Below are 25,887 nucleotides of genomic sequence, written 5' to 3'. Positions count from 1 at the left end.
GATGGGCGCTGATTTGGATAAAAGTGTAAAAAGTCGAGGACGGTGACGTGCTACCAGCTGCAGGTCAGACTGAGCGCTCTGTTATCGGGCTGTTTGCCGACCGGGCCGCAGGCTAAAGGCCTTTGAAGGGGTGAATACCATCTTTTGACAAAGCATGGAGAATGTGTATCTGAGAAATAGAGATGCTTTAAAGAAGACAAATTTTAAGAGGAGAAATGATAAGAACCAATAATACCAACCAACAGAATACAACGAAATACAGCTGGAAACAAATGGAGACGGAAACTGAGACTTATGAGAGGAAAGATACTGAATTATTGAGTTTGAAAAACAGACAAAATTAGAGAAAAAGTTGAAAAAAGAGTGTTACATTGATAATTACTGTAGAAAGTCACAACACTTATTGTATGATGAGTGTAGTAGGGCTATAGAAAATCAAAGTTTAAAAATCATCAGGATATTCATAATATTGATAATTAATCTGTACTTTTTTTTTTTAATGTTTGAAGTTGACGAGTGGTGTGACTGTCTCAAAAAAAATATATACTTTTTTTTGGTTCTTCACAACCATGAAAATGATCAAGGTCAAAAAGTTTCAAAAGATGGACCAAACATGTCAATTAGTACTTCAACGATCAACGAGTTAGGTTCATGAAATGTGAAAAACAAAGAAAAATACTGCACTGAAAAAATTGTAACATCAAATTCTTCAAAGATCAAATGAATGCAGTTAGTTTTCGTCTGGAAGTCCATGCACTTAAGACAAATAACAAACAAATTACAAACAAAAACACCTCCAGGTTTAGCCTTTACCGATGATGCGGTGTAATCATGGCGTGAGGGGGGAAAGGAAGAGAATGAAGGACAGATAGAAAGAGAGAAAGAGAGAAAGAAATAGAGAGAGACACATAGAAAGAAAGGACACACTGCATCCTGAAGGAGGAGGGGCTTGTATACGATACCTAAGTTGACCGTCAGCTTGACGCGGCTGCCGTCCAGCTCCAGCCGCAGGGTGTCGGCCGAGTCGCGGGAGGTGGTGGCCATCAGTAGCCCATACGCTCTCTGAGACATGAAGCGCAGGGAGACGTCCTCCGCCTCCGTGTGCATGACTGTGGGCATCACCACCTTCATGTACATACTGCCGTCGTAGCTCAGGATAGACGCCTCTGTGGACAGAGAAGAGAACAGGAGGGGGAGAGACAGTGTCATTAAAATGGTTAAAAATAAGAATAATCCTCTTAAACTCTGCAGAACCTCCAGTGGTTTCTGACTTTTTGTCCACAATGGTATAACTCAGAAACAACTCAGCTTGTCAGTTTGAACTGCTTTGCATGTACTGTATGTATTAAATAGTAATCCTTAGGGTCTTATAAAGGTCAGGGAGTATAAAAAAAAATAAGTGTTTGTCAATTAGAGTGGTGTTTTGGCAAGGACTTGGAGATCATTTACAATACCTCTCATAAGTTTGTACACTTAAATTTTGTGTTTTTTTTTCATTATTTTTTCTGCATTGTAGATTAATAATAAAATAGTCATCCATATTAAAAATAAAACATATGACATAATTTAGTAAATAAAAAAGTGTTAAAAATGCAAAAATAATAATTTATATTTTAGATTCTTCAAATCTTCTTTTGCTTAGATTAGACAGCTTTGCATATCTTAGACATCATCTTTTCAGTCAGCTTTATGAGGTTGAGTCTCCTGAAATTAAGGCTTCAGTTAACAGCTGTGCTGAACTCATTAAGAGTTAATTACTTGAATTTCTTGTCTCTTAATGTGTTTGAGAGCATCAGTTGTAAAGTAGTGAAGAGGTAGAGTTACAGGTATACAGTGAATAGCTCTATTTAAGTAATGTTCTAATCCAGATTATAGCAAGAACTACTCAACTAAGTAAATAAAAAAATACTTTCAAAAATAAGGGTCAGTCAAATTGAAAAAAAAAAAAAATGTAATGAAACTGGCTCTCATCAGGACCGCCCCAAAAAAGGAAGAGCAAGAGATTCCTCTGTAGCACAGGATAAGTTTATCAGCACCTAAATGCTTCACAGAGTATTTTGGGTTGTTTAACATGTTTAAGTTTTTACATGATTCCTTATATGATCCTTCATAGTCTGAGTTAATTCAGCATTAATTTATAATGCAGGAAAAATGCGAAAATGTGTCCAAACTTTTGACCGGAACTGTACATTTATAAAACTACACAGGAGTAACTGAAGAAGTCAGATGATGTGAATAGCACTTATTGGGTCTCTAAATCAGAAACATATTGAGAAATATCTGCTCAAGGCACTGGTTAACTCAAGGAGGAGGCAGGGGGGACAACTGCCTCTAAAAAAAAGAATAACTAAAGTGCCCTCTAAGAAGCAAAAAAGAGACAAAGTGCAGTTTTGGCTGCAATTCGTGACTGGGAATAAGTAATAAAGTGCTCACTAGAACGTTCCTTCTTGCAATAAATTATGATGATTAAAAAGTTTTGATAATGTGTCTTAATGAGTGTCCATCAATGGTTGCTCTTCTGCCCTTCACCACTGGCTGAATATAAAGGGTTTAACACTAATTGATTGAGAAGACAATGGAAGTAAAGGAACCAACAATACCAGAACTGAAATCTTGGAGCCTCGCAAAGATAGAACACAGCACATCACTCTGAACATTGATTTAATTTTGCAGAATGTTGACAATAGGGCTGCAACTAATGATTATTTTGGCAGTCGACTAATTAGTTGATTAGTCAACGATTATTTCTGTCATGTCCTCCATCTCTAAAGACGATAGAAACAGCTGAACATGAGATTTAAAGGGCATTTAAATGTCTGGATGTTGTTTAAATGTGGGAAATACTGATAATTAGTAAGTAAATATGTAATTTGTTGTGTTTGGGCACAGCCTAAGTTGAGTGTAACCTGTATTTACCCATCTCTCATTGTGATTATGTCCCCAACATTTTGTGTAATGCGGTACTGTCACTAATAAACAATTAATTGACATAGAAATTTGTGGTCGACAAATTTAAATAATCGACATTGCCGATTACATCGACTAATCGTTGCAGCTCTAATTGACAATTGTTTAATATTTGCAGATGATGATTACATTACATTACATTACATTATATTTGGTAGATGCTTTTGTCCAAAGTGACTTACAATGGTGAAGTACCAAAGTAATAGAAGAAGGGGGAAAAACATTTTTAGATAGGGCCTAAAGGAGGTCACAGGGAAATAATGAGACAGAGGAGTGAAGGGGGAAGGGAAGAAGGAAATGAGGTTAGAAGTAGTTAGTTTGTTAGAGGTGTTAGGAGAGTAAGTGCTCTTTGAAGAGCTCTGTCTTCAGGAGTTTATTAAAGATAGTGAGAGATTCTCCTGATCTGGTAGTGGAAGGTAGTTAGTTAGAGGTGGTAGGAGAGTAAGAGCTCTTTGAAGAGCTCAGTCTTCAGGAGTTTCTTAAAGATAGTGAGAGATTCTCCTGATCTGGTGGTAGAAGGTAGTTAGTTAGAGGTGTTAGGAGAGTAAGTGCTCTTTGAAGAGCTCTGTCTTCAGGAGTTTATTAAAGATAGTGAGAGATTCTCCTGATCTGGTAGTGGAAGGTAGTTAGTTAGAGGTGTTAGGAGAGTAAGAGCTCTTTGAAGAGCTCAGTCTTCAGGAGTTTCTTAAAAACAGAGAGGGATGCTATTTTTTTTAACATAACATAGATATTTGGTAGCAAAGCAATTTTTAAACTTTTTTCCAAACTTCAGATGAAGAAAAAATCACATTGTGCTAGTTACGATAATGCATCAGTCACATACTCCCTACACTTCAGTAAAGAGGACGTCACGCCCCCGACCTGTGCCTCTAAACCCTGTCCTGAACCCACGCTGCTCCCTATTAAAGACCTCGACAGGTGAGGGATCAGATCTGATCCACCGTTTAAACTGAATTCCACCTGCATGCTGGCACACCCAGCCCGGGTCTGATTACGCCGTGCAGGAGAGGGTGCAGGGCTCCGGCGCGAGAGCCGCACCAGTCCTTCCACACACAGAGAGCTCCGAAACGCTTCACAGGAGCGCATTAGAGAGAGCAGCCGGGCATGAAATGTCTGCTGTGACTCGCGGGCGTGGGGAGGGGGCAGCAGTGAATAAAAATAGCAGACAAAGGAGACACAGATCAAAGCTATGCTGCAGCGTCTGCGAGGGGCTTCTTCTGGAAGTTGTAAGTGGAGAGGTGAGGAAAAAAGACTAGGGAGCAAGAGAGAACGGCATTCTGGGATAACACACACACACTCCCACACTCACACGGAGACTGAATCCAATTAGAAATTCCTCTATGGTCCTCTAGCATGATGAGAAAAAGCTTGTTTGATGTGAACACACACACACACATACACACACAAATTATATGTTTCGCTGCACACGTTTAAGCTGCATGTGACTCTCACAGAAAACATACCATCCTCTACATCCTCTATAGATGGATGTTGGACCCTCAGGATCTCATGTCCCTTTTCCAGCCAGACTGATGGAAGTTTCTAAAGTGAGGCTTCCCCATCCATCACCCACCACAGATCAGCTGCTCACCATTCAGTTTTTACACCATGCCTCGGACTAGCTGTTTACTCTCCACTACTGATTGCATCAATTTTTTTTTACATGAACTCTTAACTGCTTTCATTACTTGTGTTGCTATACACCTGGATATATTAGGCCTGTGTGAATGCATAAGGACTTAAATATTCATTTAAAAGCTGTTTGACCAGTGGTAGGATGGTCCCTACCTATATGAGAGTTTTGGTCCTTGCAAGGTTTAAGGTTTCTTTCTCCTCCAGCTCTAGGGAGATTTCCCTTGCCTCCGCACTCTTTGCGAGTTCTGTGTTATATTTTTAGTGTTTTGTCTGACTTTTTGTTCTGTAAAGCTGCTTCATGACAAAATAAGTTGTAAAAAGTGCTATATAAATACATTCGATTTGATTTAATTAATACATTAACTGCCTGGCCAAAAAAAAATGTCGCCAACAAAAAATAAAGGTCACAGATTCTAATATTTCTTTAGAAAGCCTATAGCTTTGATTGCACACTGTGGCATTGTTTCGATAAGCTTCTGCAATGTCACAAGATTTATTTCAATCCAGTGTTGCATTAATTTTCCACCAAGGTCTTGCAGCAGCATTGATGATGGTAGAGTCTGACCACTGCACAAAGCAGCTCTTCTCCATCCAGCACATCCCAAAGATTCTCAATGAGGTTAAGATCTGGACTCTGTGGTGAACTCTCTCTCAATCCATGTGTGAAAATGATAAATGATGATCTCATGCTCCCTGAACTCTTTCACAATTCCAGCCCCATGAATCCTGACATTGTCATCTTGGAATATACCCGTGCCATCAGGGAAGAAAAAATCCATTAATGGAATAATCGGGTCTATATTCAGTATATTCAGGTAGTCAGCTGACCTCATTCTTTCAGCACATACTGTTGCTGAACCTAAACCTGCAGACCAACTGCAGCATCAACCCCACATCATTTACTTACTTAAATCTAAGTGGAGACTTTTTTCATGATCAGCAAGATCTTTGTGCAAAGAGATTTTAGAGTGTATAGAAGTGTTGTGAAAGCCAGAGCAAAATGACAAAACAGATTTCTCCATCAATAAAAGCACAAGAAACTTGAAGCAATTATATGTATTCTGATTTTTTTCCTATAGTGTCAGTGACTATATGAAAGTATTCAATTAAAAAGAAATAAGTTAACGTAATAGAACAACTGTGTATTGAACATGAACACACACATACACCAAACAGCAAATGCAGTTGTACACTTGTCACAAAGCAGAATGCAGGCAGCAGAGACAAATATTCATTTAGTCCTCACAGCTGTGAAAACTCCATCCGAAAAACGCCCGCCCTCAATATTGAAGCAAACAAACCGCTGACAAAGTCTACAATTACTCCCCGATCAATATGTTATTATGTGCGATTAGTTGCTTTTCAGACGTCCCTGGGGCCACGCCAACTCTAATTTTACACCCTGATCACCACACAGAGCAGGAAACAGAGCTGTCTACAGACAGAGAGAGAGAGAGGGAGAGAGAGAGAGAGAGGGAGAGAGAGAGAGAGGTCTAGAAGAAGAGTGTGAGAGAAATGGAGAAAGAGACAGCATGTGAGAAAGAGAAAGAGACGAGAGAGAGAGAGAGAGAGAGAGAGCAAGAGAGAGAGAGAGAGAGAGAGAGAGAGAGACAGAGAGAGAGGGAGAGAGACAGAGAGGTCTAGAAGAAGAGTGTGAGAGAAATGGAGAAAGAGACAGCATGTGAGAAAGAGAAAGAGGGAGAGAGAGAGAGACGAGAGAGAGAGAGAGAGAGAGAGCAAGAGAGAGAGAAAAGAGAAAGAGAGAGAGTAATTGCTGAGCCTCACCCTAGGTGGACCACATTCATATTATCTCCCAGACAACCTACCTCACCAAAACTCACTAATCACTTCATGTTGCTTTTAGTGTATTTTTCTTTTCATTTTCAGTACAGTAATGTGTGTATAGATATATAAGTAATTGTTTGTTTGTTTGTTTTGTTTTTTCTTTTCATTTTAAATAGTTTTTTTTAGTGAACGAAACTTTTTGGTTGCCTAATATTTATGGTTGCCAAATATTCAGTGCATGCCTATTATGTATATGTTTTATGAACATCCTTTTGTACATTTATAATTATATTATCACTATCTTTATTAGATTCTGGTGTCACTCCATATTTATAATTTTGTTATTGTATGTTATTGTTACTTTATTTTATTGTTTTATTGCTGTTGTTGCTTTGGCAATATGAGAAAGAGAGAGTGTGTGAAGGAATGAGAGAGAGAGAGAGAGAGAGAGAGAGAGGGAAAGAGAGAGACTGACCTCTAGACAGTATCTCACTATTAAATCTGAGTGAAAGCAAATCAAAACAGTTTTGGCTCAGTGTTATTGAGGAGCAGGCTGATGCCAGCAGACAGATCCATGCCAGCAGGGATGAGCGTGTGAGGGTGAGTGGCAGTAACTGCTTCTGCTCTGCCTCGGCACGGCCAGCGAGGGAGCCTCGGAGGACAGGGCTTCACCAAAATAATAAATAAAATAAAATTACACCACACTGGCAGCTTCTCATCTTATCATTTATTCAGCTTTCTGTCTGGAGGACCACCACATCTCTACACATCCTTTAAAACACCTAATTCTGCCTAAAATGCCCAATACTACTACTACTACTACTACTACTACTACTAATAATAATAATAATAATAATAATAATAATGCGTGACCATATATTTTTATAATTTATAGTCAACATAAAAAAAGTGTTTTCCAAATAATTAGCTGCAGATCTACTGGTATATTTAACCTGTTTAGGGACCCTTTTTTTAGCTATCTATACCGTACCAGTCAATTTCACATCACACAGCTGAATTTAGGGCGTGTCTGTGTCTTTGGTATTGTAAGGGTGCAAAAACCATGCCTTGCGCAGCTCGAAACGTGCAAAAAGCATGGACTTATTCTCTTAATTAATCATGGGTGTGTTTTGGGCGTAACATGAAATAAACCAAATCAGTGCGTCAGTTGTCATTCTCTTTAAAAGGAAAGTGCACTCTGACTTTGGCGCGTTTATATCTTAACAAAGCGCCACTTTTGCGCGTCTCAGCAAAGGATACTGACCTGCGTGTTCATGATGTGAAGGTACATCAGATAATTTAAGGGAACAATAATGTTATTTTATTCTTTATTCTGTTTATTGTCGGGTTAAAAGTCGGGTTGTGCTCTGCAGTGTGTGTGTTTAATGAGCAGGGGTGCGCTGAAGTGTATGAGCGCTGGGAGCACCTATAGGAATGGATTCTGATGACTGACTGTTGTCTATGTTTATTTTAGTCAGTGGAGCACCTGTATTTTACACCACCACAACAGACCACACCCATCATTGTAGATTTGTTATTAAACTCCCACGTTATTTTAACGGCTCAGGCACAAGGTGTAAAATAGATGGTTGGTGGGGTGTACGATAGGGACCAAAGTTTTCTTTCAGATAATAAACCATATGCAGGAGCTATTGTGAATAATCTGGTACATGTTATAAATATGAATGATATGACAGTAATGCTACAGTTATAACAGTAAAGAACCTAAGTGTAGGGATATATACAGAGCCTTAGGTGTAAAATTATGCCAAAAAGAGTAAAACTCCCCTCCTAAGGAATGTATATACTACTACTATACGCACTTATAATTATAAACACTGCCTCTTAAAACATAACATTACATTAAAGAATGGTGTCAGTGAGTGTTTGTGTAAGTAGTGTAGTGGAATAATACACCACAGCAGCATAAATTCACACGTTTCTCAACACATACGAATGACTGCACAGTAACTGCTACAAAAAAATCCCACTTTCCCACCCATTCCGAAGCTGCAGTACATTAATTAAGCTGCGCTTTTGTGTTCCCGTGTAAATAATGAACACAAAACTTATCCAATCACATGCCTGAATGGAACACATTTCATGAAAGTCAAATGAGCTGCATAAAAGGGAGGATTACTCCTGGGAGAGACATAATTCAATAAATAAAGGGGGTTAATTGACATTCCATTCCTCTAATTGATGAGTGGAGAGATGGAATGCTTAATCAAAAAGCTTTTATTTCCTGTATCTGAATATTTATTCGATCATCAATTCTGACAGCAGCTGCAATCAGTGGCACTGGTGAGCTCCTGTCAAATAGATGTGCATCTGTACTTAAAATATTTCCAGTGCTGAGCTTTACATATGTACTCTGTGGGCCCTATTTTAGCGATCTTTAGGTGAGCCATCAACCACTGTGCACTGTAGAGCTTGATTTAAGGCCTGTCAGTGTGTCTTTGCTATCGTAACAATGGGAAAAGTACAGCTTGAGCGGCTAAAAATGGTGTGTTTTGGGGGTAACGTGCAATAAACCAATTAGTGTGTCAATTCCCTTTAAAAGCCAGGTGCACTCTGACTTTTGCTGATTGCTATTTCAGGGCATACCTGTCAAGTCTCCCGTTTTGGCCGGGAAACTACCGTATTTTACTCCTCTTTCCCGCCGTCCTCCCGTATTAGTATTTTCCCGTAAATTTCCCGTATTATAATAAAATTTTAAAAACTTTATTATTGAGGAGACAGGGCACTGACCCCTCTGTGTCTCTTAACCAATCGTAGTACCGGTTCAAGGAGAAAGTCCCGCCTTTCAGGAGAAACAGCCAATCAGCTTGCTGGTTTTGCGAAGCGCAAATGAGGGTCAGTGTGGGGAAGACGCCCCGCCCCCCGCTGTGAGTTCAGGCAGCTAGTCGGAGCAGCTGATGTTAAAACATATATGGATATACGGAGATTTTTCTAAAAGAAAGGTAAGGGTAGGCTAATCATGTAAACTGTGAGGAGATTTTTCTGATAGCTGCTTAAAAATACTCGTCTCCGAATAAAAACACACAGATTAAACCTTTTAAAAATTAAAAAATTTACAGCTTGTGAAACGTGGAGAGGACCGAAATTAACTGAAATGATCAGAAAGAAGTATTAATTAAAAAGTATTAATTATGTAGACCCCATTAGAACTAATTTTTACTGATGGAATATATCTGGTCCATGTCTTTTTAGTAAAAGCTCATGATACTATTTTTAGGTCACCAACAGTCATTTTGCAGAATTTGTGCACCCTTTGTTCAATTTTAAATCCATTAAATAAATAAAACATATATCATATAAAAGAGTGCATTTATGCCAAAAAAGACATGAAATCTTAACTTTTTTAAATATCTAGAAAAGGGTTATTCATTTGGCTGTATTAAAAGAATGACATATGTAGGAATGTCCACAAAATTTCAGTGTCAACAAAGGTAGGTTCTGATAATCTAATTGTAGTCTGTGGTCTAATGTCTAATGGTTCACATGTGGTTATCTTAGATTTCTTGTAAACCTGTCTTAAAATGTAAGGGATACTGAACCTTCGTTGGGCTGGTGGGGCGCCTTTAATCGGACGTAGGAAAATATCCCTTATTTTTAAATCTAAAACTTGACAGTTATGTTTCAGGGGTGCAGCTACCTGAACACTCCCGTGTTGACAATTTACTGCCAAGATAGCAATGAACATCTGACTGATGACATCTATTTGGGTTGTTTTCAGTCAGTGGTGTACATGTGTTTTCTATTGCCAAGATAGCAATAGGGCAGACATTTACCTGAACACACCTAACTTCCGGAACACCACGCCCATCAGCGTAGATATATTCACAAGCACTGTTACTATTTAAACGATGCAGGCGGGAGGCTTGAAAAATGACTGTTGCTCTTCTAATGAATATATTATTTAGATATTTTAAGTACTTAAGCACCTATTTCTGATACAGATGCACAAGTGCACACTCACACCCATATGTCTTGTCTAGTCTTTGTAGAGAAGAACTGCCAATAGAACAGGGCTCTCTTTAGCAGATACACATGAAACTATTGTCATCATGACTATAAAGCCCCCAGAATTGAGCTATGGAACAGTGGAACTGTGTTCTCTGGAATGATGATTGCTTTGGGCTGAGTTATGGGATTTGGGGATGTGCTCTTCCAGCATCATGACCTTACTAACACTGTTGCAGCTGAATGCAATCAAATCCTAACAGCAATGGTTCAAAATCTAGTAGAAAGTTGTGCTTGGAAGGTAAAGACAGTTACTCAAACCAAAGCAGAATAAACCCTTTTAAATTTATGCTTTATTATTATTTGTATTTATTAATATATTTTGTATATATCTATGTTATATTTTACATCAGTTTAAGTTCTAAGGTGTTATCTTTGGAGTAAGGTCACTGTGTTTGGGACAACCCACGTTAGTGTGTTAATTTCTAAAGCAATCTGCATAAGTGTTGAAGCAAGGCTTGATAGATGGGTGGCAGATATATGGTACATTCCTTTTTCCGAAATTGTATGGGTTTTTAACAGCCCTCAATACACAGTGCAAAGTCTGTACTAGGAATATGTCACAAAAGGCCAATATTACAACCCACAGTGGGCATTGCAATGGGTGGTAATGATCATGACATGGACAGCATTTTACTAGAATTGTCCATGCAAACAGAAATCACATGCATATTTAGTGCAAAAGACCCCACACATACATAAGTATTAGGCACCAAAGCAAATTACACTAATCCATTTATCTCAGCAATATGCGTGTTTTTACCTGAAAAAAGATATATGATTTGAACAGATGCAAATAAACATACATACAGTAAAACAAAAACAAGGAATTCTCATTTTTTACTAAGTATGTTATATCCTGTGAGCCGAGCTGAAGAACAAAGTGTAGAGATTCCAGATTTCTCCCGGATGATTCCCTTTTAGCCAGCATGTGTATATTATGTTCAGTTCCGTCAGTAGCTCACCTGATTTACCACGTTTACCTATTTACCAAACCAGGTGTTGATTAATATGATGAGAACTAGAAATAACTCTATTAAACTCAGATGAGGAGAGATTAGGAGATGTCTTAAGGGAAACAGGGCTGTAAAAGATCTGCTTTTTGTAAAATTGCTGCTTGCATTCATTGTAATGCTGTTTTAATAGTGTTTTACTGAGCTAATAAACACTTACTTCTCAGATAAGAAGCTTTTTCTTTACTGAAATTCTCATAGGTGCCTAAAACATTTGCATAATACTGTATGTCCCACAGGTCAGTGCAACAATCCTTAGCTTTCATGGGACATGCCAAAAGTCACGGGACACGATACTTGTTCCTCTTTCAATGGTAGAGTGTATTAAATATTTCCGTATTGATATTGCAGCCGTCTACAACAGCCTTCATCAGTATAAATCAGCAGGATAACATTTTAATAATCATTAATAAACAATATATTGTGCAGTCTGTACAAAACGCTGGGAACTGCTTTATCATATTTGAATTCAAAGCCATAGACGCTGCGCTGATAAACAGATCTATTAGTTACGTTCCTAATATCGAGCTGGAGCGGGCATCTTAATTAAGATGTATCTGAGATAAGCTGTGTAATGATTCACACTGTTCCGAGGGCAGGCCGGGCCCACTGAAGTCCATCTCATCGCCGTAATGAGGGAAACAGCAGGCATAAAAAGCCAATCAATGTTCATTAAACTGTCAGTCTCCCGAGCGTCCCCGACAGATAAAAAGCCAGAGAGAATGACAAGGACACGCCTGCTGCAGGGCCACTGTTCCACTGTTCTCCAGCCCTAAAGAACACTCCATTAACAGGATAAGGTGAGTTCCTGCCTGAATCAGATGAAAACCTACAGACATACTGTTCCTCTGAAGATGATACTGATGACCTATAGACTACTAAAGTCATGTTTTATACTTTAGTCCTTCAGTCCATTCACTGGGGGTAATAACCATGAAAATAACTGGATAATCTGAATTATAAGATCGCTTAAGAGTAATTAAATGACTAAGAGGAATGAATGACTATTTTATATCTGCCTTATTGACAGTCATGTAAGACTGCAATTAATGCAACTGTAACCAGGTGGACTGAGCCATCTTATAATCTATAATCTATACACACAACACAGCAACTTGCTCTTATAACCTTTAACACTGAGGCCAGGCAGTTATTAACTATTATATAACACATACTGTATACATACAGAAGACAGCATCAGCCTGTGGGGAATGACTACACACTGACAGTAAGAGAGAGGTGGGAGGACATGCCCAATATGCAAATAGCGTGACCAACAGCAGTCCGAAAAAACCCTGCAGAATTGCTCCATAGACCCAGTTCAACTAAAGAGTCAAACTGAGCATGTGCAGTACTGAAGAGTAGTTGGCTTGACCTCAAATAGGGTTCAACTACAACTTTTTTAATTTTGCCAACACAGATTATTTAGTTCCACCAACTTTTAACAAGAAACTTAATAAAGTTAGTTGAGGAAATTAGTTTTGCTGTTTTTTAGGGTACAGCTGAGTTAAAAATCACATTAAGGAGATCAATTTTAAGTTCATTTTTTTACACTGTGGCTGTAAGACAAATATAACGATAATATGATATAAAATATATCACTCTGTGTGTAATACATCTATATAATATATGAGTTTCACGTTTTGAACTGAATTATTGAAATAAACACATTTTCAATGATATATATATATACTGCTGACACAGAAGAAAAATAATCATTCTGCATAAAAAATGTAGAAATGCTTTGAACATAACCTCTCCTCAGTTCAGAACTCAAAGGCGTGTGTAGGTGTGTTTATCTAGAGCAGAAAATGCAATAAACAACCAGAACATTTCATGCACCCTTTAAGCCCTCTGTCCTGGTTTATTAAACATCTGCAAGGACAACCTCAAGTCCACTAGGTGGCGACAGAGCCCACGCATTGCTTTACTGAGTCAAACTCAGACAGCTGTATTGTCAGCCCTGATGCTAAAGGCGGAATTTCTGCACATTTTAGTGTTTTTCCTGCTCCAGAAACACCTGATTAGTGTTAGTTTTACAGTACTCAAGACCAAAAACTGAGAATTGTGTTTTAGAGGCTGCCCCTTGTTTAAAAGGAAGTATTCTTAAGAACATTGAAAGTATGTTAATTTAGTTTAAAAAAAGTACATTTTCTTTTTAATATACTTAATGAAAATCCACATTAAAAATACATTCGCTGTATTTTCATCAAATGTATTTTTAAGCAATATGCTTTAAATGAAACATTGTGTTGATAGAAAATATATGTAGTGGCATTAAATACTGTTTAAAGTGCACTTTAGTGTAGTTTTCTTTTCCAGTGTCATTAAGGTGTACACAATACACAATTGTGCATAAATATACAAAGTAGTACATTAACAATATAACATCATTTACAAAATGATGTTTAAAAAACATATTTAAATCTACTCAAGTTTGCAAAAGATATACGAAAAAAAGCACTTAAAAGCACAATCTAATGATTTTATGTTGTATTTTAATAGTAAAGCTTAATTACACTTCAAATAAACTTAAGTTGCCATAAGTTGTTCCAGAATAATACATTTAATATTTATTTAAGCATGCATTAATTTTAATGTTAAAAGTATGTATTTTTCTACGTTAAGTATACTTTTCAAAAATTTACTTAAATGCACTTTTTTTTACAAGGGGCCTGCTGTCTAAGGTAATGTAAATTAGAGACTGAACTGTTTTTCTACAGTTTTCAAATATTATAGTCGTGATTAATAGCTTAAAACTCTAGTTTCTCCATTGAAGCTACAATACAGCAGGTAGTGGATGCACTGCACAACTGCATCAGTTTAGCATTATGTAGCATGACATTGCAGATATAGAACAAAAAGTGCAATTTTTGCACAGCGCAATGCAACAAAGTGCAATCCAATAAACAGCAGCTTTATACCATTTCCTTCTCTTGCAAAAGCAGGAGTGTTGGAGGTCAGAATGAGGTAGAGCAATGTAGAGTGTAAAAACACACTTTACTACGTCTTAGCCTGAAAGTCAAAAGTCATATAAGGACATAACATATAAGGAGGTTAAACTAATTTAAAATTGTTCCACATAGATATCTACATATCCAACAGTGTTATTTCACATCACATTTTTCATCCATACAAAACCATACACCCCTAGTTCCAGCTGGACTTGTTTTCTCCCCGATTCAAGACACTGCACATTTTCTGTGCCACATTTCTGCAGAATTCATTCAAACGGCGTCTCTCCGCCCAGCTACACAGCCTGGCTCGCACAAGGCCGTATTTATTCCAGTGCAGCAGCCTAGAGCGGAAACTGTGACATCCTGTGCTTACCCAAAATACACTGCAAATCAGCCGCCTGGCCAGATACTCTATTGCAACAATCTGAATAACTCAGGGCCTCCCAGAAAGAGGAGCCGGGGCCAGAATCAGGCGAATCCACCTCCACACGCTGCCTCCTTGTCTCTCCTCATGCTCCGCCACAAAGGGATTGGCTGTGTGGAGCTTCTGCAGGGGCTTGTGTAACCGTGCGCTCGCAGGCTGCTCTCTCTCCAGCACGAAATATCACTATAAAGCAGGATTAGCAGCAGCACTGGAAATACAGCACTATCCCCCAACATATTCCACCAACAAACACACAGCCTCACCTTATTTACACCAAACACACACACACACACACACACACACACACACACACACTTTATATACTTACAGACAGAAATGGTGCTTTGAATTTACCCCTATCTGTACACACACACATACATTTACCTAATGTATAGGTCCCTATATAAGAAAATCTCATATATAACCATATGTTTACATATATATAAACTTAAAAGATTGGGAATTTATTTTTTAAATGTTGTATACACAAATAGAACGTGTCACAAAGTGAACACAAATTCCATAATATGTTAAATATGCATATAATTGCTATTGGGCAAATATATATAAAAATAACAGATGGAAGTCAATTTGTGAGCATTTACATTGGTCTATTAAATTATAATTTCAAACCCAATGCTAAGAACAACTGTCAGATTTAAAATATACCGTGGGATCATGTTAAATGTTAAGAAAAAGTGCAAAAAGTATTAAAGAAGCATAAAAATATATTTAGCTTGATTGCCTAAACTGAACTGCAGGTAAGGTCAAAATACTGTAATTAAGAGATATTTAAGAAAGGGATGTGAGCCTAGATTTAGATTAAACTTGGACTAGGCCAGCTTCCTCTCAGGGATGGAGTACCTCTAGCACCACCTAGAGGATTGAACACAAGTATTTCTCTACCTATGCGAATCAAACTGGTACACAATTTAATTCCCCTATAACACCAATGTATAAGTGCCCTATTTAAACAATTCATTGAGTGTGTATATATGCACTTCAAATTCTGAGCTAATATGCATTTCATTACTGAGATGACAATCTAGCTCTCTTTATTAGATTACTCGGAGGATGCTGTTCATATGAATAGTTAAATAATCAAAAAACTGCAGAAATCTATTTATCATTTGGATGATAAAGTGGATGTAACTGCACTCGGTAAGACTTCCTATGAATCTTGTATTAATAACACATCATATAGCATACATAATACCTTATAATGACTGCCATAAGAACTTCTAGTGACATACATAACATATTATGAACTACAGATTGTGATGTCATAAAGACAGGTTTCATACATTCTTATACTAAAATGTTCAATGTTCTTATGAACAGCTACATTATTATAAGGCATTATAACATTTCTCTATGTAAAGTCACATACTTTATAATTTTATGCATGTCCCTAAAAGTACTCAATATAAAAGCTTATGACAATCATTATAGGGTATTATGATTATCATATTCTATAGATATATTACACACAGAGTGATCTATTTATTTTATTGTTGATAATTATGGCTTAAAGGCAATTAAAACATACAGATTGTGATGTCATAAAGACAGGTTTCATACATTCTTATACTATAATGTTCAATGTTCTTATGAACAGCTACATTATTAAAAGGCATTATAACATTTCTCTATGTAAAGTCACATACTTTATAATTTTATGCATGTCCCTAAAAGTACTCAATATAAAAGCTTATGACAATCATTATAGGGTATTATGAATGCAATATAACGCAATATGAATACAGGATTCATAGGAAGTGGTACCAAGTGTTCTTATCCACTTTATAATGCAATTCTAAACAGACTTGTCAAGCTATCTGAATATTGAAGTAGTAATATGAACAGCACATTCTGATTTGCTCAGTATTGGTCTTTCTCAGTGCATGATGTAAACTCTTATCTGGAACCTTTACTCTTGAAATCACCTACAATAAAAGTACTGAATAGTTTGCCGTACTTTATTTTTTAAAACATGCATTAATATTAATCCCATGCAATGCTACTGTATACACATTTGAATCAAATAAAAGTTCAGGTGCTGTGTGTTTTTTATTATTATTGTTATCTTTAGTTTATATCTGTTCTCACTTTCTCTGTCCTTGCCCTTTCATGGCTCATTTAAACCTTTTCCCAGGCTGGAAACCAGGAGCAGTGATTACTAAAACAACAGCACAATACAGCCTTTGCTCCATGTTGTCTTGACTTCAATCCTGCAATAATTCATGGGCGCTGGGAACACCTGAGATGTGAAATATTTCAGTAGCAGGCGAACGCAGGGCTCTGGTGGTGAACGCTAGTGAGAGGTTATTCGAGGGCTTCACCTATAGCTCCCCTAAGCAGCAGCGACAGGCCAGGGAACGGCCACGCACTGAAACGGGGGCGGGGTGGAGAACAGCGCTGATGTAGAATGGAAAGCTCAGCAGCGGGAGCGAATTTCCACTGATGACTAATTTACATGGTGTCAGGCTGAGTTTGTGGCGTGATAAAAATACCATTTAAACGCTCCATCCTATTGGATACCTCAGAGTTTGATTTACACTGCCTGTCAAATGCTGTACGACATACTGATATCTTTTAAAATATAACATTTCTGGCTTTTACTTTTTGATAAATTAAGAAAAGATAATTACCTGCACAGGTTTTATTAGCAGAAATATTTGCTACTTGCTTAGATTTGTGATATATTTTGCAGCACTTAGTATATGTTATGTTATGTTATGTTATATATTAAAATACTAGTGCATCTCAAAAAAATAGAATATTATTGAAAAGTGACTTTATTTCAGTAATTCAGTTTAAAATATGAAACTTATATATTATATAAGATGTATTACACACAGAGTGACCTTTTTATTTTATTGTCGATAATTATGGCTTACAGCCAATTAAAACCAAAAATCAGTGTCTCAGAAAATTTAAATATTATATAAGACCAATTGGTACTTTTAGCAGTGTGGACAGAGTGCCAAATCCTGCTGGAAAATAAAATCTGCATCTCCATGAGGGAAGCATGAAGTGCTGTAAGATTTTACAGGAAAACTCTGCACTGTCTTTGGACTTGATAATAAAACACAGTGGATCAACAGCAGCAGATGACATGTCTCTCCAAACCATCACTGATCATCAGTAAATTTTACATTTCATTTGTAAATCAAGGGATCAGAGTCTGGAGGAAGAGTGGAGAGACACACAGTCCAAGCTGCTTGAGGTCTAGTGTGAAGTTTCCACCAATCAGTGATGGTTTGGAGAGACATGTCATCTGCTGGTGTTGATCCACTGTGTTTTATTATCAAGACTAAAGTCAATCTTACAGCATTTTATACTTCCCTCTGCTGTCAACCTTTATGGAGATGCGGATTTCATTTTTCAGCAGGACTTGGCACACTGCTCACACTGCCAAATGTACCAATTGGTCTTATATAATACTTAAATTACATGAGACACTGATTTTTGTTTTTTTTTATTGGCAGTATTCAAAATAAGTTTTCATCAATTAATATTAATTTATAAATAGGCATTATCGAACTCTCAGATTCTTACCCTGTTAAATCATCACCTTCAGAAACAGACTGTTCACTCACTATATATATATATCAGATATCTCAGATGCCACTGTAACTAGATAACCAGTGTTATTCACTTTACTTCAATCTGTCAGTGGTTATAAAGTTATGGCAGTTACAGGCTGTATTAACACAGACATAAGCTACATAAGGAGACACACTCCTGCATGTATGTACACGCACTAGTGTCCTAAACACTCCTCCAGCATCTCGGGCTGTCTGATTACAGCGCTGTGCAATACATCACAAAAGAGCTCTGACACATAATTACAGGGGGAGGCTGGAGTCAGACAGAACCTAAAGGAAGGAAAGAGGGAGCGGCGAATTCGTCCTCCGCTCTTATCGGCTGCAGCCTAGTGGCTGCTGGTCCAGCGATAGAGCTGCACATACACTCACTCGGGTTTTAAGATAAGCTTTCAAAGACAAACGTGGAGAAGAAAGCCTCTACCTTTTGGAAGGAATATGTTTTAGTGTAATTTGGACTGAGGGATAACCATGGCCTACGTTCCTAAATAGCTAGCCTTAGTGTAGTGTAGTTTAGCATATGCTCAAATTATATAATTAATAGCTAATATCATTTACGCAATGCAGAGAACATGGACGCAAGATCGATGCATACAATCAGATTTGAGGTTTGAACAAAAATAGATTGAAAAACATTTATTTACTTAACAGAGCAGAGTGAACAACAAAATTATTAATTTTGTTAATAACAAAATCCTATTTAATCCTAATGAAAGTTGATGTTAACTTCAGACTAGTAGTTTCTTATTATTGGTTTTATTGCTACATATTAAATATAATATATATTGTGTCGGATGTTGTATACATTTACTTAGTTGCTGCAAAAATGTGCCTGTTCTTCTCTGATGTATTTCACTCATTTTCAAGTGGTGCGCACCCAAGCTATGAGTGCTAACATTGCTTCTGAAAATGAGAAAAAATTAAATGGAATTTGAGAAAAAAAGCCCTAAATTCCCTAAAACGTTTTAAGTTTAATTGCTGCCTTTAATATGTGCATTTATTTAACTGTTATACCTGTATAATTGTTATATAATGTTATGGCTGATTGGTGTATCTGCAACAGTACTGTTTGCACGTTGCCAAAATAAATGTATGTTATACTGTGGTATTAGAATATTAATATTATAATGCAGAATTATTTAAAATGAGTTGTTCATTTAAATGTTTAACACAGTAATTGATCTTTAGTTGATTTAAAAGTAGAGTTTAATTAATCAAGTAATCACGACATCCCTGAAAGAATTTTTATTTTTGCACCAATTTTTAGTCTTTCCGCTCAGCTGTATCCAGTTTGTGTTCCCTTTTCACACTCTACAAAGCAGCAGAACAAATACAGCATTTTTCATCTGTCAAAACTCTAGTTCTAGAAAAACAGCACAGTACGAGTTCACAATTCTTCCCTCTTCAGCTCTCAGTCTGATTAAAGCAGAAAACTTTTACTGCATATCTGATGGATGCCTGACTCCTTTTACTATGAGAGGGCCTTTTAAAAACTGATTATAATAATAATACCCCTAATTCTCTAAAAACTAAAGACAGATCTCATCTGAAAGATGTTAAACATGTTTGGAATAATTTGTGGTACTGATTAATTAATCCTTACCACTCTTTGTATATTCAGAGTGAGGAAGCCTGAGTAAGCCTGCTGAATAATTCATACAAACTTTTTCAAATAATAAATTTAGGAATTTAGTCATTGCACTTTATTCACGTTAAGATTTAAGCCTGTAACATTTCTAGTGACATTACACATGAGAAAATAAATAAAAAAATAAAAATATTAAATGACGTATCTACACTATGCATTAGTATTAGGATGACGGACATTCCTGGATCTTAAGGGCAACACTCCTCCTTCTTATCAAACATTAAGAGAGTTATAATTTATAATTGTGTTATGTACATGCATAACATACATACATATAGAAATATAGAAGAGAAATCTAGAAAACTGAAATTGTCATGCTTCCCAGGACTCCTATCAACTTTGTCACTCCACTGAATTCCACTTCCCAGAATCCACCATTCTATTCTGTTCTATTCACATGATAACCACATTCTCATCATCCACCAATCAGCATCTGTTCTCCAGATTGGATTCACCTGTATCCACTTGTCTATGAACCTCATATATTTTAAAGTTTATCTTTTGTCAGTTTCTGTTCAACTCTATTATTAGTATTATTTAGTATTATATTATATAGTATTATTTAATATAAAAAATCTAAATTTCTCACCTTTCTTGTAGTATCATTGTATTACAATATACAGAATTGTAACACCCTGCATTGTGATAGCTATACCATTGCATTTTTACATTTTGCACTGGAACATTTAACCCTCAACAGCAGTTCTGTTATGGACTTTACACCTTGGGCAAGGTGCATAGTGACGCTTGTTGCTATCTTACACCTTGTCAACAGTCTATTGTCACACCTTGTGTTAAAATACAGTTGGAAGTGGTCTGGAAGCAAGGTGTGTTCAGGAAAATATATGGTATGTTTCTATCTTGGTGGAGGGAAATACAGGTGTGCCACTGACTGATTAAAACCCTGATAACAGTCAACAGCCACTGAATCCTATCTTGGCTATGCAGGAGTGCCATGCAAACCAAAATTTTAACTCAAAAATAAACAGAACTAAGAATAAGACTACATTGATGTTATCTTGATGTTAAGATACAAACACGCCAAGTTTAAAGCACACCTTTCTCTTGAAGAGACTGACGAGTTTGGTTTATTTCACATTACACCCAAAACACACCTATGACTAAATAAGAAAATAATTTCACGCCTTTTGCACATTTAGAGCTGCACAAGGCATATTTTTTGCACCCTCACTATACCAAAAACATAATTGTGTGATGCACAATTGACCAGTATGTTAGATATCACTAAAATAGGGCCCCTAGTGTTTTAGGAAAACCACACACAACGAAAGAGGGCCTATAAGAAAGAGAAAAACAGAGTGTGAGAAAGACAGAAAGAGAAAACCAGGCAGAATAAGCAAGCTAAGACTAAAATAAAAACAAAGAGTGGTGGAGAGACAGAAAGAGATAGAGAGAGTGAGCACAGTCCCTGTGTGTATTAAACTGAATTGAGACAAATGGTTGACTCTCCCAGTGTGGGGGACAGGGACCGGCCAACCAGCAGCAGGACAGGCCTGTGGGCAGAGCGGGCTACTCCAGATCTTCCTGCAGTGGAGCGTTTAATACCACACAACACAACAAAGTACACACTAGAGTAAAGGCCATTTCACACAGGGTAATGCAACTGTGTCTACTGTGTTCTGTAACCTATGCTAGAAACTCCATGACACTCTAGAATTTCCCCACTTTCTGTTCCTCTGCTTTCTGTCCACTTCTGCTCTCTTTCATTACCTCCTTCAGACAAGTGCTCATTAGCTAGGAAAGCCATAGTTCAGTTTTTAACAGACTAGAACATACGAACATACAATTGTTCAGCCTTTCAGCTCCAAAGTGCAACATATCTTCTTTACCATCCACTTTTTCAAACTTCCCAAGTCTCCCGGAAGTTGCTGGAGTCTACTGCATATCAATAACAGCTTCCTGATGATCGCAAGTCGGATAAAATCTCCTGAAATCTAGACTGAATAGGCCAAGAGTAAACACGAACGTGCACGCAGGAGACACAGACTTTACTCCCAAATCATGCGAGGGAAAGAGAAGAAAAGAGAAGGAAAGAGAGAAAGAGAGAGAGAGAGAGAGAGAGAAGAGAAAAAGGCACACCCCTCTTGCGCATATTCATGACGCGCCCATGCAAAGCAGAAAGGGTTCCGAATGGCCTGTTCTCTGCAAAGAGTCTGCAAAGAGTTAGCCAATCAGTTTTTAGTGTGGGCGGGCAGTGTTTTTTTTTCCTCCTGGAAGGGATGCATTCAGGAGCATCATGACTTCACTCCCATCAAAACTTTTCGTTTTGTCACTTAAACAATATCAGCTAATCTTCTGCTGGTTTCATGCACAAACACACCCATGATTAAATAAGAGAATTAGTACTAGTACTAGACACACTGACCTGCCCTAAATTAGGCTCTGTTGACACATGTGTGAAGGATATTGTTAGTTTACAGCTCTGGAAAAAAAATTAAGAGACCACTTCAGTTTCTGAATCAGTTTCTCTGATTTCGCCATTTATAGGTATATGTTTGAGTAAAAATGACACTTCTGGTGCACAAAATTCAAGCAGTTCAGCTTGGTTTGATAACATTTGTTAATCCATCTTCCTCTTGATTATATTCCAGAGGTTTTCAATTTAGTAAATAAAAAGAAACTCTTTATTTTAAGGGGTCTCTTATTTGTTTTTCAGAGCTGAATGTGTGCTTAATTCTAAAGGCGTTGTTAATATACTGTAGGTGCTCTTATTTTTAAAAGTAAGGGTGGGCTCTCTGAGCGGTGGAGTGAGTGGTAGAGTGTTTTATGGGGGTCCGGTGTCAGCCTGTTTTTAAAGAAAGGTTTAAGCTGTGGATAGAGAGAGTGAAGGAGGAGAAGAAGAAGCAGAGGAACAATCTGACAGCTCTGAACATCCAATATCCTCAACTGTAAAGAGAAGCAAAATTATCAGCACATCCCCTCGTCTCTCCAGCAGCCCGGACGCCCTCTCCCTCTCTCTCTCTCTCTCTCTCTCTTCACACACTGTCGTGTTGTGTACACACTGGTGTTATACACGCATCATCGATGGGGCTTTGAAATATCAACACACTGAAGCATCTCACAAAGAGAGGAACGGATAAATTCAGGGGGAAATGCAGACCCCCTTTTCATCTCGTACTCGAGGAGAACGCTGCAGCAGTCAAATGGATGCCTCTCAGGCGCTGCCGTGATTGGCTATTCAGCTTGATTAGACACTTTTCAAACTGAGAAGAATGATGGAGCAGGAGGCGGAGAATGCGGGCTGATTCCTTCACAACGTCAAATCAGACGGAGATACCGAAGCCAAGAAACGAGAGGAAGAGAAGAAGAGCTGAGGGCTGAAATCAAATCTGACCTTTTTCAGCTTCGAAAATGTTCTTGTTCTAAGGCTATGTTCACAGATATACAGATATTTTTCCCTTAGTTTTTCCATTTCCATGTACATACAGGGCATGCTAGCCCTGTATTGGGTGACAGCATGCTGTAAAAAAATAAAAATAAAGTTTTTCTCCAAATAAGTTTAATTATGACAATAATACACTGTGATTTTACCAAAAATCTGTATAAATTATATTAATTAAGTATATTTTTTGTACTGATTTTAGCTGCCAATTTTTATTAAAAAAAATATTTGGTAACACTTCCTATGAACCCTGTATTCATAATGCCTAATGAATGCATTTATAGTGCATTATATGACATGCATAATACCTTATAATGACTGTAATAAGAGTGTATAATAACTCACAAGTATTTACAGCAATATTCATAACACATTATAAACTACCTTATTATATCTGTTCATAAGAATAGTGTACAATTTAGTGTTGTAATGCACTATAACACAGATTTGATATATTTTGGTATAATGCATTATAATTTGCAGCTATAATTTCTCAAATTGAGCTTTTATATAAGTGTGTAACACATTATAAAGCCTTATATACAGTCATTACTGACTTTAAGTAAAGTGAATTTCCATATGCTTTTTAACATGAAGTAAAATTTATTATGCCTTACTATAATGTCTTGACAGTAATGACTGTATATAAGGCTTTATAATGTGTTACGCACTTATATAAAAGCTTAATTTTAGAAACCACAGCTGCATATTTTAATGCATTATATCAAAACAAAAAAAAAAGTTCTTATGAACATATATTATTAGGCATTATAAGCCCTTTCTTTAAAAACCCTTATATACTAGTTTATAATGTGTTATGAATGCCACTGTAAGTACTTATGATTTAATATACAGGCTTATTACAGTCATTATAAGGTATTATGCATGTCATATAATGCATTAGAAATGCATTTATAATACATTATGAATACAGGGTTCATAGGAAGTGTTACCAAATATTTTTTGTCAAAAAAATAAATTATACATTACTCTAGGTATCCTTAAATACAAGATAACTCTCATTATGAACTTTTTCAGAGGCACAGAAATGTTTTTTTTTTTTTTTTTTTTTTAAGAAAATTATCTTGCACAAGGCTATGTCAACATGTATTTGAAAATATTTATAGATTTAAATTGTTTTAAAAAAATGTTCGCCTACACAGAGATAAAAACCTTTGCAAATTTGAATGGGCACTGTAAATACGTTTTTTCCAATAAATTGTACAATATTTTTCTCTGGAAAATCCAATTAAAATGGCAAGAATACCATTTTAACAGTGTTTAGTTGTTAAATTTAACAAACAAATCATAAAATAAAAAGCACTCTTTGTTGAAGAAAACATTTTCTGACATTTTACAGAAATATTTATGTTATTATTAAAAACAAGCTAGTTTAACAAGTTAAAAACACTATTGATAAAGCATTATTTAACTTTGAAGAGACATGGCAAACGTCATGGGACGTTACACTAGTTCCTGTCTCATGATATTTGGCATATCAATGTATAATAAAATGTTTAGCATTCAGCCCTTGTCTGTACCTGAATGCTAGAGTATTTGCATCATTTTTATTCTGTTTTGTAGGTGTGTGTATGTGTGTGTTATTTTTCTTTTTATCTAGGAGTTGTAGACTAATTATTGTGCCTTTTTCTGAGGTACAACCTCCTCATCATCTCCAGAGGGCAAAAAAGAGAGAATTGCAGGCAATCAAAAGAAATGACAACCTGAGGAAGAACCAAAATCACTGACATAATTACCCAGATTAGGTTTGAAAGAGTAATTACGAGCAAAACCTCCATGGGTGTCATCCCTCTGTGCTCTTTCTAACATAATCAGAGATGTTGGAACATGAAATCAATATGCTAAAAGCTTTCTGAAGCAAAACAGTCCATGTATCATCACAATTTACCTTAAAGTAGTTTTTAGAGTGTTTGAAACTTTTATCAAACATGTTTGAACATTGTCTAAGTGAAGTATATAAGCAAAAGTACCGGAAAAACAAAAACTCTGGTCAAATGTATTTACCTGTTTCAGTGGAATATGGGTTTATAAATGTGTTGTTAATACTGGAGAGCAGCTATTCACATCCAGTCTCTGCTATTTATGATAAATAGGGGTTACTATTGGCACCTAGCATTGTGACTGTGACTTTTCCTCCTGTGCCAGTGTCCACAAAAAACAAGAGCTCAAAAGCAAACTCAAAGTCTGCACTATGCTAAAAGCTAATGCTAGTTGACAAGCTTCATTCTCCACTCCCTCTAAAACAAACCTACCAAGACTACCTCAGCTGAACCAAACTGGAGCTAATATTATATCAGACAAGTGGAAATTTGAAAGTATTCTCAAGTGCAGTGGCTGTGAACTGGCTCCCATCAAGACTGCACCAGGAAATGAAGAGCAAGAGTTCCCTCCTGTTGCATA

General features: G+C 36.9%; 1 protein-coding gene across 20 annotated transcripts in view; it reads right to left on the bottom strand.

Moving 5' to 3' along the window:
- Window positions 1–25,887, bottom strand: part of nrxn3a (neurexin 3a) — a 504,128-nt gene that overhangs the window by 316,843 nt on the left and 161,398 nt on the right. For all 20 annotated transcript variants that reach the window (XR_007424264.1, XR_007424265.1, XR_007424266.1 and 17 more), the window contains one exon: window positions 963–1,166. Coding sequence is in view for 17 of the 20 variants with exons in the window: in XM_049464234.1 (XP_049320191.1) it covers window positions 963–1,166 (204 nt within the window). In the remaining 3 variants the exon portion in view is untranslated. The remainder of the gene's footprint in view (window positions 1–962; window positions 1,167–25,887) is intronic.

The sequence above is a fragment of the Astyanax mexicanus genome, chromosome 14 (assembly GCF_023375975.1).
Source record: "Astyanax mexicanus isolate ESR-SI-001 chromosome 14, AstMex3_surface, whole genome shotgun sequence".
NCBI lineage: Eukaryota > Metazoa > Chordata > Actinopteri > Characiformes > Acestrorhamphidae > Astyanax > Astyanax mexicanus.
Note: the sequence above shows the minus strand (reverse complement) of the source record. Positions and strands in the feature narration are given on the sequence as shown.